Raw genomic sequence first — 13595 nt, forward strand, 5'->3', positions numbered from 1 at the left:
TGGGACTTGGGGCCTGAACGAGGTCAGTCTGATTCCAAACCACTTGTTCTATGCTGCTCCCCGCTTCCCAACCAAATCACTCCTCCCTGTCAGGCCATTATAACCTACAGCAAGAGGAGAGAATTTTCTTTCATGACATCTCTGAACTCAAGTCTGTGTGAAGGTTCCAGAATCAGAACGTCATCCCAATCTGGTGTGATTCTCAGCAGCTGAGCACCTGGCGCTAGTTCCTAATAAATGGACTTGAGCCATGTCGTCAGGGAAGGTAAAGGCTTGGCAAAGTGGATGAGGAGATGAAAGCAAGTTGCTTAACTTCCCTGAGACTGAATATTTCTGTTTTGTTCTCCTTAAGGAATAATAACCATCCCCAACCATAGAGGCATGAGAAAGACGCAGGAGGTTGGGTGAGCAAGTGCTTTTCAAAGTGCAGCCCACATACGTGAGGCCTGGTTGGAGGGACCTGACCAGTTGTGGATGCACCTTCAGCAGTGACCCTACCCGCATCCTCTCTTCCCTACTGTTATGAATTGCACTGAATCTCCCCCACCCCAAATTTACATATTGAAGCCCTAATCCCCATACGTGTGATCATACTTGTAGATGGGGCTTTGGGGAGGTAATTAGGTCATGAGGATGGAGTCCCCATAATGGGATTAGTGCCCTTATAAGATGAGACATGAGACGTGTGTCCAGCATGTGAAGACTCAGCAAGAACTCAGACATCTGGAAATCAGAAGGAGTACCCTCTTCAGACACGAAACCTGTTGGCCCCTTGATCTTGGACTTCCCAGATTTCTGTCCCTCCTTCCTCAGATAAATCCTTCAATGTATTCAAGTGTCTTTCCAGAACTTAAATCTCATCAGATCCTCTTGCCTCCTGTTGAAAATCCTTCCATGACTACCATTGCCTAGGTCTTCAAAAGGCCACCCTTAGTTGGTCAAAGCATGCAAGCTGAGAAGGCAATTGAGGGAGTCAGTGAATAAGACAGATGCTACAATCTTTTGAAACCCAGTCACAGAAGTGGCATCCATCACCCTTGCTGTGTTCTGTTGGTTGGAATCAAGTGCCTAGATCCAGCCCACACCCAAGGGGAGGGGATTACACAGGCTGTGAATACTAGGAGGCGAGGGTCATTGGAGCTGTGAGTTAAGTGGCATCCCCCAAAGAGACATGTTGAAGTCCTAACTCACAGTATCTGGGAATGTGACTTTATTTGGAAATAAGGTCTTTGCAGATGTAAGACATAAATCAAGTTAAAATTAGATCATATTGAATGAAAATGGTCCCTAAATCCAATGATAGTGTTATTATAAGGCCATGTGAAGACACAGAAACACACATATGGGAAAGCTGGTCACGTGAAGACAGAGGCAGAAATTGGAATGATGAAAGTACTTCCTCGGCCAAGGAAAGCCAAGGATCGCCAGATGCCACCAGACGCTAAGAGAGAGGCCTTCCTCCCTGGAGCAGATTGTTCTTTAGAACCTCAGAGGGACCGTGGCCCTGTCAACTCCTGCTCACCCTCCCCACCACGTGAGGCCTTGCCCAACCTCTGTGGCCACGGCCTGGGTTCTCCTCAACCGCCTTGACCTTCTCGCTTCTCTACTTGGTAATACATTCATTGAGACTCTCATTTTCTCCTTCAGAAAGAAGCCTTCACTGACCACCCCACCCAACCAGACTGAATTAGTTTGTCAAAATTCAACGAGCCATAACCTCAGAATGTGTGCATTTTATTGCATTCTCAAAAAAAAAAAGCTGATTTTTAAAAACCCACAACTCTGTGGCGGTCCTCCATTTCACTCAGAGTAGAGACAAAATTCCTGCCAGGGCCTCCAGATTCCCGGTGCATGGTTACGCTTACCTCTTCCGCCTCACCTACTACCTGCCCTTTGGTCATACTGCCCTGTAGTTCCTTGAACATACCGGACACCCTCCTGCCTTGAGCCCTTTGCTCCAGCACTTCCTTCCAACAACCTGCCTCTTAGAAGTCTTTGCTTAAACCCCTGGCCTCTCAGTGCAGCCTCTCTCGACCACCTGATTGAACGATGCAGCACTCTCCCCAGCCCAACATCCCTGTTCCCCTTTAACTTTTTCCCATAATTTTATCATCCCCTAACATACTTTATAATTCACCTGCTCCCTCCACTATAATGTGAGCTCCCTGAAGTCAGGATCTTTGTTTTGTCCACTGAGGCATCTAAAGTGCCCAGAATAGAGTCTGGTATATACTGGGTGCTTAACAAAATCTTGAGTACATTATAGTGATATTCTTGGTATTTAGCAAAATTTGTTTTGGAAATCCCAGCCTGTCTTGGCAATGTAAGGGAAACCAAAGAAGAGTGTCTGTGTCCACAACGGGGGCCTCGCACAACCTCAGGGCAGCCTCCCTCTGAGTCCAGGTGTGGAGAGCATAGACCTGGGAGAAGGTAAGCTCTGAGGGTGGAGTCTGGGACTTGTACAGCCTTTCCCACAATTAGAATCTTCTTCCAAGGTGCAAAGGGTACCCTGCCTGGCTCTTATAATGGAGAATTTCGATGCACCCATTGTTTTTCAGATGAAGAGATCAGGACACAGATAATCAGTGTCTTGTCAAAGGTCTCAGCAAATGATCAGCCAGAGTCCACAAAATATTCAGATACTTATAAACCATAAGATTCAGTGGAGCAAAATGCAAACATTCTGCACTTCTTTTCCCCTTAGGAGAACACATGAAAGATTCTTGGCTTGGTGAGACTTTTTTAAAGAAGACCAGGAAAGTGGGAAGAGAAAGGGGAATGCAGGAGACCTAGCTGGCTCCCTGATGGTCACAGAGGGCCTCCCTGCTGCAAGGGAGCAACTCTGGGGGCATCTCTCCCTTATAAGACTGCTAGTTTTCTCAGGCAAACCTTGCAAGAATGGATTCTGGCCCATTCTGGGCTCATCTTGAAAAGCAAGTAAGAATAATAGCAACAAGAGCCAGCACTTCCATAGTGCTAACTGTGTGCCTGCACTGTCCTTATAACAACCCTCTGAAACGTCTTTTGGTACTCTCTCCACCTCCCTCATACTCCCTGTGCCTCAGTTTCCTCATCTGTCAATAGGAATGATAACAGTGCCTACCTCACTAGGTTATAGTGCCCGGTGTATAATGAGGACTCAGTGACGCCTAGCTCATATTATTGCTATATAATTAGCACCCTTACTCTCAGGAAAGTCCTAGGCATTCAGCCACTCTAAGGGCATTGTACATGCCTCAGGATCAAGGGCAGCATGGCTATGACCCATCTCTGAAGGCTGTGCATTTTCTCAGCATCAGTCATCAGCCACAGGGAGGAGTCTTTCGCAGCACTGGAACAAATGGGAGAGAACTTTCTTTCTAGGAAAGGGGGCCAGAATACCTGTAGCCTGGGCACCATTTCCCCAGGATCATAACTCTAGGCTTTTGTCCATTCTGCCTACAAATCAAGGACCTGCAGGTCAGGAGAGTTAAATAGTGAAGTGTGACCATCAGGATCAGTGCCAGCTCTGGCTGTGTTAACTGTGGGGAGCCTCCATGCCTGGAAGCTTTGCAGCCTTGGCTAGAAGCCTAAACAGTCTCTCCCACTCCGTGGATAAGCAGGTGGCCTATCCCAGGAAGCTCTTCCAAGAAGGACCCTACATAGGGAAGCAGCTGAAGGTTTGGAAAGTATGGAAGTGCTCCCCTCCCCTGGGAGCACTTGTATTCAAGGAACTGGGTGTGTGCACATGTTTATAGGCCTTCTGTCCGGATGTGGTCAAGGGGGTCGGGGTGGGGGATGGTGAGAGTGCTATTCTAAGCTCTCCTTAACCAGGCCTCACATTTCCCACCAGATCACAGTCGTTCTTCAGATCCCTCCGCCCTTGAGGCTCCACATCTCCCTAGGGAGTGCTGCAAACACCCTGCTCTGTGCAGCCCATCTGCCTTGCATCTGCCTGTGAAAGGACCCTGCAATGGTCCTAATCACAAGGCTTTGTCAGGTTTTATAAAATGTGTCATCAGAAGATCTCAGGTTCTCATTAAACATTTTGAAAAATGCTTTTAGGTAGGATCAAGCTATTTGAAAGACCCCTACTCTGGCAAGTCCTCTGCAGTGACAACTGCATTCATTCATTTATTTGCCCAGGCATTCAGGCATTAACACAAGTGGTCACTGAGCACCACTGGCTGGTCAACTGTAGCTGAGTCCTGGGAAGCCAGCCTGACCAGCCTTCTCCCTTTCAGGAGCTCACCTCTAGCTTGCAGTCAGGAAGGGCACTTCGGGGATCCGAAATGGGCCCTAAAACAGGGGCATGAAAGGAGGGGAAGATGGTGAGAAGCAGGTAAGACCACTTTCTGTGGTGGTCAGGTAAAGATCAGCAAAGATCTGCCGGCGATTTCACTCTCCATTTCTTCCATAATCCAAAGAAAAATGCTTTGTTCTCTAGCCAAGGTCCGAAAGGGTAGAACCCCCAAAAGCTTTTAAAGGATTTGCGCGGAGACTGCGGCTTCTCCCTCAGACCCAGCAGGTTCGGTTTAGAGGATGTCCCATAGAGGGCGCTGTTTGCCTGACTTTGAATGGAGTTGTAGGCGTGAGGGAATAGAGGCAGCACCCCTCGCCAGAGGGCGAGTGAAGGACTGTCTGCGCCCGAGGCCCCGAATCCACGAGCTTTCTCGAAGCGGAAGGGAAAGAAAGTGCAACTGCCTGTTCAAGCCAGCATCCCTGAAACTCACGGGATGGGCTGAGATGCTGACACCAGAGAAACTCCCCTCCCTGTCAAAACGCGCGCGCACACACACACACACACGCGCGCGCGCGCACCGCGCACCTGTGCGCCTCCTGGGAGAGGAGCCACCGGGACCAGAGAGAGTGAGGCGCAGGTAACGGCGCCGCAGGGGGAGGAGGCGGCTGTCTCAGACTTTTCTCCTGCCAGCCTGGCTAGTCCCAGTTGGGATCAGTCAAGAGCCCACTTCTCAATCCAGAACTTTTCTACGACATCTGCCAGGCGCCACTCTTTCTCGGGAGCTGAGAAGCCTTTTCTGTTTGTCTGCTTAAAAGCGTCTTCTAATTGTCAGAACTTTGGCCAAGTTTGCACGTGTTCACGCCCACAACAGGCACGCACGCACGCAGGGATCTCTCCACCACACCCTTGGTGGCGTGGCCGGCGGTGCCCCCAGAACCTGCGTTGCCCTATGCACGTCGAGCTATTTCTGCCGCTGGAGACAATGATTTCTGGATGTCTAGCATACGTTGGGTGACCTTGGCCTGGTCAACTCCTCTCCGGGAGCCCATTTCCATCTATAAAACCCGATTGTGAGACTCACCCTACTTGAGTCTCAGGACTATGAGTTGCTTCCAACTCAGATTTTAGATGGTGGAAAACCTAAATGCATTTTGCATTCCATTAAAGTCCTGTACAGACAGACTCAAGGGAGTAATAATAATGAGAATAATAATTGTTTAGGGAAGCGCCATTTACAATGCTTCCCGGCTCCCAAAGCAAAAACAGGGTTCACTACTGTAGATGAACGTTTACGTTTGCTGAAAAAAGCATGAAATATGCCCATCGAGATTTGGTGGGGAAGGGTCTGAAGGCCAGGATCGGAAAATAAACCATACTCACTTCTCAACTGGAGAACCAAAGCGATCGCATCTGTCAGTGCAGGGTGGCGTTGAGTTAGGCAAGGGACCGATCTAAGGAAAAACAAGGTGAAGGGGAGACAGAGGGGCCACAAAAAGACTGGGTGTACGAAAGCTCACAATGGGTAGAGGGGACTGATGGCCACGTCTCCTCCTATCTCCGACCAGGGAGCTGTCTCTCGGGAAGGGACCCCATAAGCAACTCTGATTCATTTGATACTTAAATCTAGAGTCTTATACGCCTGCCTTATGGCTTCTTGCGCAACCTGGGGAGTTGTTTTTAAAGCCGATGTAACAGAGTGACCTTCTGCTCAGCTGTCCCTCAGAGGCCCAGCAGGGACTTCTCTACGGACTTGGCGGCCATTGGGACGTGCTGCGGGTGCGGCCGCCACCACCACGGCTGCCACGGAAGGTACGCCGCTGTGCCTTAGGCTTACATTGCCGGTGTTAAAAGAGTTAGGCAGCTCCAAAAGCCGGCCGTTTGCCGGCCCACAGGCTCAGAGTTGATCGGCAGACCTTGGGCCCTGCCAGCCAGTGGAGAAGAGGCCCTTTCGGAGCATAGCCGTCGGTGCAGCGACACCGCTGCCCCAGCTGCCCCACCGAGTGATGAGCAGGGGCGTCAGTCCCTCCTGCGCACACACGCGGGTGCGCAGAGACGCACATCCATTCCTGCTCCCCGCGAGAGGCTCTCTCTTCGGTTTTACAGGGCCAAAGGCCAAGGCCACGCGGATTCCTAAGCCAGCCGACGCCATGCAAGGACTTACACCCTGAGTCCCTTCCCATCGACTAGACAGTGGGTGGGGAACCCAGATCCCTTTCTTCACGGTCACACCCTTAGCAGGCTTTTGGGAAAATGCTGAAGCCGCCGGACCCCAAAGGGTAGGAAAGCGCTGAGTTCGCCGCTGTCGGGAGGTCGCGTACTGCCTCCTGGACCCGCGCTGCGTGGCCCTCCAGCTACGTGGGGGGGTGGGGGGTGGCGGGCCCCTGCCAAGCCCCTGGGAGCGGAGGAGCAGCAGCTGCGAGCGCGAATAACCCCGAGGTGACCCGGCCGTGCCTGGCACGCCCCTTCTCCCTCCCGCAGGCCAGGCTGCTGGCAACAGCTCCCCGAGCTGCAGGGGGGAGAGGAAGGCGCGGGCTCCCGGCGCCACCGCTGTCAGTGCGCTCCGGCCGGGGGCGCCGCCAGCTCCGCGTCCCTTGCTCGCCTCCTGCGCTCGCAGGAGCGCTCCGAGTGCCTCTTTAGCGGGAGCCAATATCCTTTTGTGCTAATAGGCTTGTCCTCATTTGCTGCCTAATTGGACTATATAAAGCCAATAACAGGCGGGCTCTTATAGCCCGAAGCCAAAGCGCCAAAATCCGAGGGACAGAGAAGAGGGGGCGGTGGTGGAGGCGGCTGCGGTGCCCGGGCTCGGCTGCGCCTTCGCCTGCCTAATCCCATTTGCCATTGTGCGCGCCCAATCGCCGTATACTCCCCGCATTTAACTTGGATGACATTTTGATTTCATCATTAGCATCCGGCGCCGGATTGACGCAGCCCCAAGCCGAGCACTGCTCTTGCCGCCTCCTCCCTTGGAGCTGCAGCCGCCGCCAGGCCGCCCCGCTCCCTCGGTGCCGCGGCAGGGCAGCTCCCCGCCCCTCAGCACCCCTCCCCCATGCGAGCCCGCCCCGGCCGGGTCCTCACCCCGCCCTCGCGCCGCTGGATTTGCGCCCCGGGCGGCCGCCGACTTTGCGCCCCGTAGTTGAGTTCCGTTTATGGTCTGATTTCCGGCCGCCCGCCTACTCGCCGGGCCGCCCGCCTGTGCCTCTCCCTCCCTCCCGGGGACCTGGAGGACGGGACGATGCCGGAGCCCGGGCCGGACGCCCCAGGCACAGCTAGCGCACAGCCCCCGCCGCCGCCTCCTCCACCCGCGCCCAAAGAGTCCCCGTTCTCCATCAAGAACCTGCTCAACGGAGACCATCACCGGCCGCCCCCGAAGCCGCAGCCGCCCCCACGGACGCTCTTCGCGCCGGCCTCCGCGGCAGCCGCCGCCGCCGCCGCCGCTGCGGCCGCTGCGGCCAAGGGGGCCCTGGAGGGCGCCGCGGGCTTCGCGCTCTCGCAGGTGGGCGACCTGGCTTTCCCTCGCTTTGAGATCCCAGCGCAGAGGTTTGCCCTGCCCGCACACTACCTGGAGCGCTCCCCAGCCTGGTGGTACCCCTATACCCTGACCTCCGCCGGCGGCCACCTCCCGCGACCTGAAGGTACAGCCCCCCCTCTTTGAGCTTTCGTTGTGCTCCCCGATCGCCTGGCCCATCCCCTCCCCGTGCTGCCTCCCACTGCAGCCCCGGGACCTCCGTCTTCTCCAGCCTGCTGTTTGGCGAACTTCCTTCGGCCCCTGGCTTGCATCGCTCGGTTGCGCTGCCGGGGATCCAATCCCACTTGGTGAGAAAAGAAGTGGACTTGGAGCCCCGGGGCGCGCCGCTTCCGGGGACAAGCGGCCTTGGGCATGAATGGGGACGCCTCAGGCGGCTGGAACTGGGGACGCGGCCTGGATGGAGGCGGTGAGCGGGCGGGCCCAAGCCAGAGGCGAATCTCTCTGGGCCCCTGGACGGGGAGCTGCGGGAAGGAAGGGAAGCGGCCGCGCCGCCACCTTCCGGGGCTCCCTCGCCTGTCCTCAGGAGGAGGGGGATCCCAGGACGCGGCGCCCCTACTCTGGCCCAGCCAGAGAGGACGAGGCCGACGGGAATGGTGGGGCCTCGAGGCCTGGGTCCCAGAGGCAGCGGCAGACTAGGCCCGCCGTCCCCGGGTGCCGGCCTCCCTGACGGCAGCGTGCGTGTGTGTGTGCGTCTGTCTGTCTGTCTGTCTGTCTCTCCCCAGCCTCGGAGAAGGCCCTCCTGCGAGACTCCTCCCCGGCCTCGGGCACCGACCGGGACTCCCCGGAGCCGCTGCTCAAGCCCGACCCCGACCACAAGGAACTGGATTCCAAGAGTCCGGACGAGATCATCCTGGAGGAGAGCGACTCGGAGGAAGGCAAGAAGGAGGCCGAGGCGGCGCCAGGCGCGGCCGGGGCGAGCGCAGGGGCGGCGGCGGCGGCGACGCCGGGCGCGGAGGACTGGAAGAAGGGCGCCGAGAGCCCCGAGAAGAAGCCCGCGTGCCGCAAGAAGAAGACGCGCACCGTCTTCTCTCGCAGCCAGGTCTTCCAGCTCGAGTCCACCTTCGACATGAAGCGCTACCTGAGCAGCTCGGAGCGCGCCGGCCTGGCCGCTTCGCTGCACCTCACGGAGACGCAGGTCAAGATCTGGTTCCAGAACCGCCGCAACAAGTGGAAGCGGCAGCTGGCGGCCGAGCTGGAGGCGGCCAACCTGAGCCACGCCGCGGCGCAGCGCATCGTGCGGGTGCCCATCCTCTACCACGAGAACTCAGCGGCCGAGGGCGCGGCGGCCGCCGCCGCGGGGGCGCCGGTGCCCGTCAGCCAGCCGCTGCTCACCTTCCCGCACCCGGTCTACTACTCGCACCCGGTGGTCTCGTCCGTGCCGCTGCTTCGGCCCGTCTGAGGCCCGAGAGGGGAGAGGGAGGGAGTGCCCGGCCCCCTTCCCAGACCCCGGAGGAGACTGGGCCGGGCCGAGGGCACCAGGTGTCCAGCGGCCTTTGGGAACCGGGGCTCTGGCGCGCAGTTCCGGCCTCCCCTCCCCCAATCGGTAAAGTTTTGTAAGTATTTGCAATGCATTTTCGTGCAATTCATCCCTAATGGATTTGAGGCGCTTCCCCTTTACTTTTGGTTTTAGTTTATATTAAGGGAGAGCAGGAAAAAGACAAAATTCCCGGGTCAAATATTTCGACTGACAGCTTTTGGGAAATGTGCAACCCTTCCCTCTCGTATGCATTGAGCTGTGGGCTTTTTGGTTTTATTTTTATTGAGCGAAAATAGGTGCAAAAACCAGAACCCTCTAGTTTATTCATTTTCCATGGAACTATTTTCAAAAGTCCAGAGAGAGACAGAGAATTCATATTGTAGAACTTTACTTCTGGCCTTTGGGTGTGGTTTGTCCTCTCCACCCCCAATCAGTTATCCTCCCCAATATTCAAAATCTGAGCAGTCTCTAAGAGCCCAGCTCAGGCCGCTTTTCAATCTGGCAGAGGTCTGTGGCAACTGACCTCTTCATCAGTCCCAATTTGTGATGGAAGAATTCTCTAAGTGCTTAAAGGGAAAAGACAAGACAGCCAAAACTCAGACTGCTGATTATTTAAACAGCACCACATCTGGCCCGGTGTGAACGGTCTTATTTATTAGTAGCATTTATTTGGGGAATTCCATTTGTTGGTAAATTATTATTAATATTACTGTTATACTTTGTTCCCTCTTTTGAGAGAGTGATTTCAATATTAAAAAACGAAAACCTCTATCTTTTATCCTCTCCCCCTACCTTTTTGTTCTGCAGTAATGGTTGTACTTCTGACCTGTGCAATATTGTACAAAATTTCTCGAGAGCCCTGCTTCTTCCTCCGCGCAGAGGAACACACGTTTTCACTGTGTAATTCGGCCACTCGTTTAGAAGGGGGGAAATTCAGAAGGGGAAACGGGGGAAGGAAGCAAACAAGGTTAGATAGCAGTGCTTAGAGGAGGAAGATAGACATACTGGAGCGCTTTAAGTGAAGGACAATCAGTTTAGGAGAATTTTAACTTATTTGATAAATGTACAGATTTCTTGTAAAGATCACCCTCAACTCCCAGGGCTCCTTGCTTTGCCACCCGGCCTGTTTTCTTTCTGTGGGCTACACCTGTTGTTCTGTGATAGTTTGTCCCCCCTCCTCTCCTACCCTATCTTCCTCACCTCTGCCCGGGTTCAGTCCCTTTTTAAGAAAAAGAGAAAAAAAACCACAAAATATTGTTAAACTAAATGTTGTCGTGAAATTGAATTAATTAAAAAGAAAGAGCGAAGCATTTCGTGTCGCTACAGTGTGTAACTTTGGATGATTTTCCCAGAGCAGGTGTCTTCGAAACTCTTGTCTGTCTTGTCCTCTGTCTGCCTCTGCGCTTGCCGAGTCCAACCTGGACGCACATCCTTATAATCCAGTAAGCGGCGAAGACAGAGATGGCTTTGTTCGCGACCAGAGCCGCTCTATCCACAGTACCTTAGGCCGCTAGAAAGGCCCTGCGAGCAGGGAATAATGTGGGGCGGAAGGGCGAGAACCTAGGCTTATCTAGTTTGCAAAACTGAGCGCAGCTGCAGCCGCGAGCTCAGAGAGGCGGGTGTTTCCGAACGCAGGGCTGCAGCCTGGCATTTGGGGCATTTGGTTCCCAGATCACAGGTACTGCAGGAGCCGCGCGCTTCTGGGCAGGACATGCCTGGGAACTCATCCGCGGGCGGGCAGCACGGTGGGCTCCGGTTGCTTCCGGGGTTGGGGAGGAAAGAAAGGAGAGGACTTACAGTTGAGCTGCGGCCAGAGACCAATCGCGAAGTCCAGCTGGGAGAGGCCAGAGGCCAGGACGAAAAGGGCAGCCTCAGGGAAGCCAGCCAGTCCAAGGGACGGCGGCTCCCAGCTCCGGGACAGTGAGGCCTCCGCGGGTCTGGAGGAACTGTGGTTCCTGAGGCAGCTCGTGTGTGGGCGGGGTCCTGGTATGTCAAGTGCCGGGAACACAGACCACCGACTGCCGCAGAAGCTACGGAAAGGATCTGTCTCCTCCTGGCCGCGTTCTTTTTTGTCCATCAGCGCCCAATACTTCCAGGGTGGCCTCTGTGGGTCCCCCGTCCCTGTCCCGGCTCACACGGAAGTACAACGCTAACTGTTCCCACGCGCCTGCAGGGCGCCTGGCCTTTGCTCTCTCGGTGGGCGGCCTGCCGAGGCGCAGCGCGCCCCGAGAGGCTTGGAAGCTCGGGTCCACTCGGTGGAAGGCAGGTGCTTGGACGCCCCTTGCTAACCTGACACTGCTGCCTGCCTTGGAACGTGGGGTCTGTACACCCAACACCTGGCAGGGCACGCCTGAAGCCTAGGAGCCGGAAGCGGGAGACGAGGATTCCTAAGATCGCCCCACTGGGTGCATCTGTTAGCAGCGACTGCTCACGCCCCCATTCTCTTTTCCAGTACTTTACTGGGTTCTTCACACCCAAGCAACACAATTGATTCTACTATGGCTGAAGCGTCCAGGACCGTTTTCTATTCATGGGAAACTGTCCCCAAATCAGCAGGCATGTATATTTATGGCAAACTTTCAATGTGGATCTCAGTGAAGATAGATCTCCCTTTACTTCTCTCTGGTTTGAAATAAAAACGAGGGCATGTGTCCTAAATGAAAAATAAACAGAAATTCAGGGTCAAAATATGTTGTTCCTTGTGTTACCTGCAAACACAGTGATGCTTTTTACTGTTGGCAATACCAATTGCGGGATAGGCCAGTAACAGCTCATTAAAAATAATGTTGCAATAGCAAACACATCCTTCCATTTTACAGCCAGAACACGATGTTATCAAACTCCAAGAAAATACTTCTTTATTTGTGTTTGGATTCTAGAAAACGGTTCTTGACTGACCCTGTCTTTACAAAGTCAAGAAATAACTGGTTCTCCATACACACACTTTATCTTTTGTCCTGCTCCCTGAGGCCTCCTTTTCCCTCCTACTGGGGAGCCCCACTGCCCTGGGTTGGCTGTCCCTTCCAGGAGGCACGGTGAGCTCCCTGGGGGAGGAGGGTAATACCAGCGCTGCCTGGGACTGGTGGCTGTATGAGCCTGGAAGCTGGCCCAGGTGCAAACGGCTGCTTTCCTCCTGTGGGGTCAGGGTTGTGGTATTTCTCACAATGCAGGAGTTGAGCCAGAGTGCAGGCTCCATGGTGGACTGGACTGCAGGTCTTTCGGAGGCCTTTGTGTTAGGAAGGGCTGAGAAAACTCTTGGTGGGACTGTCACATCCTGAGAGCTGGATGGGTCATCTTCCCCCACAGAGGTCACCCTCCTCCTGCTGCCTCTGCAAGAATTGCCAGGAGCGGCAGGAACCACTCACCAGAGGGTGCCACCGTGGGAGTAAGGGTGACCCAGCCTTTCCTCCGGGACATTCCACTGTGGGGAGCCAAGGCAGCCGGTTCCCCCATCCTAGGACACTGGACCAAAACCCCCAATGACTTGATCCTTTTACCCTCCCTTTCTTCAGATCTGGAACTCAGCCTTCTCTCCCCCTTATCTGACTTCAGATCCTTTCCTATCCGCACCCCCAATTAATCCTCAAGTCAGTGCAAGATGACATTGCCTTCGCATTTAAATCCTTTCTGCTTCACCCAGACACAGAAACAACACATAGAGTACACTTACAAGTGATACACACACACACACACACACACACACACACGCACACAGAGTTTTGTTAGACCTCCTAACAGACATGGTATCCATGCGCTCCCAGTATGCCCCCCCGACCCCCGCAACACACACACACACACACACATACCACAGCAGTGGCTGACACACAGACCCAGTCAGGCACACCTTGTTCAGGAGGTGACCCTGGGCAGCTGGCTTTCTCTAAGAGGTCAAGCTAAGGAAAGCTGAGGGGAATCCTGTGGAAAGAATTGGTCAGGGAGGGAGGTGGCGCTCCTGCCTCCTGCTGTGCTAAGCCAGAAATCCTTCCTACAGAGGGATGCCTCCGGCTCCCTCCTCTCAAGTCATCAGGGATAAACTAATGGAGCCCACCAACACCCCTCCGCGGGCCCCCATACCCCTATAGACGGGGACCTCACTCGTATCTGGGGTCCCCACAGTGCCGAACTCTGCAACTCTGAGCTCCCGCGATTGCCTCCAGGCCCCGGGAGATGGTGAGGCCTGCGTGCGAGCTGTTTCTGTTGGCAACACAGATGTATTTCTTTTATTTGGTAGTAAATAGAGCGGGTATGTGTACATCAAACAATACCAGGACAGATATAAACTGCACCCCCCCCCCACGCACCACTGGCACTGGTTCTGAGCCGGGACGTCCCCTTGGCAGGCTAGGGGACTCCAGAGGCGCAGGCCACAC

At 54.7% G+C, this 13595-nt stretch overlaps 2 protein-coding genes across 2 annotated transcripts in view; both read left to right on the forward strand.

Moving 5' to 3' along the window:
- The first annotated feature begins 6972 nt into the window (after positions 1-6972).
- On the forward strand, positions 6973-11823 carry HMX3 (H6 family homeobox 3). Its single transcript, XM_036899020.2, has 2 exons — positions 6973-7854; positions 8471-11823. Exons 1-2 carry the CDS (start codon positions 7455-7457, stop codon positions 9145-9147), a joined length of 1077 nt encoding a protein of 358 aa, XP_036754915.1. The 5' UTR covers positions 6973-7454; the 3' UTR covers positions 9148-11823.
- Positions 11824-13540: 1717 nt separating this feature from the next.
- HMX2 (H6 family homeobox 2) overlaps positions 13541-13595 on the forward strand; it is an 8562-nt gene continuing 8507 nt past the window's right edge. Inside the window, exon 1 of the mRNA XM_036898815.2 lies at positions 13541-13595. This exon is cut by the window's right edge and continues 82 nt beyond it. The gene's annotated coding sequence lies outside the window, so the exon portion shown is untranslated.

This window comes from Manis pentadactyla, chromosome 8 (genome assembly GCF_030020395.1).
Source record: "Manis pentadactyla isolate mManPen7 chromosome 8, mManPen7.hap1, whole genome shotgun sequence".
Taxonomy (NCBI): Eukaryota; Metazoa; Chordata; class Mammalia; order Pholidota; family Manidae; genus Manis; species Manis pentadactyla.

Coding starts and splice junctions, on each gene's coding strand:
- HMX3 (XM_036899020.2), top strand. CDS start 7,455: ATGCCGGAGCCCGGGCCGGACGCCCCAGGCACAGCTAGCGCACAGCCC. Junction 7,855..8,470: donor CCACCTCCCGCGACCTGAAG/GTACAGCCCCCC, acceptor GTCTCTCCCCAG/CCTCGGAGAAGGCCCTCCTG.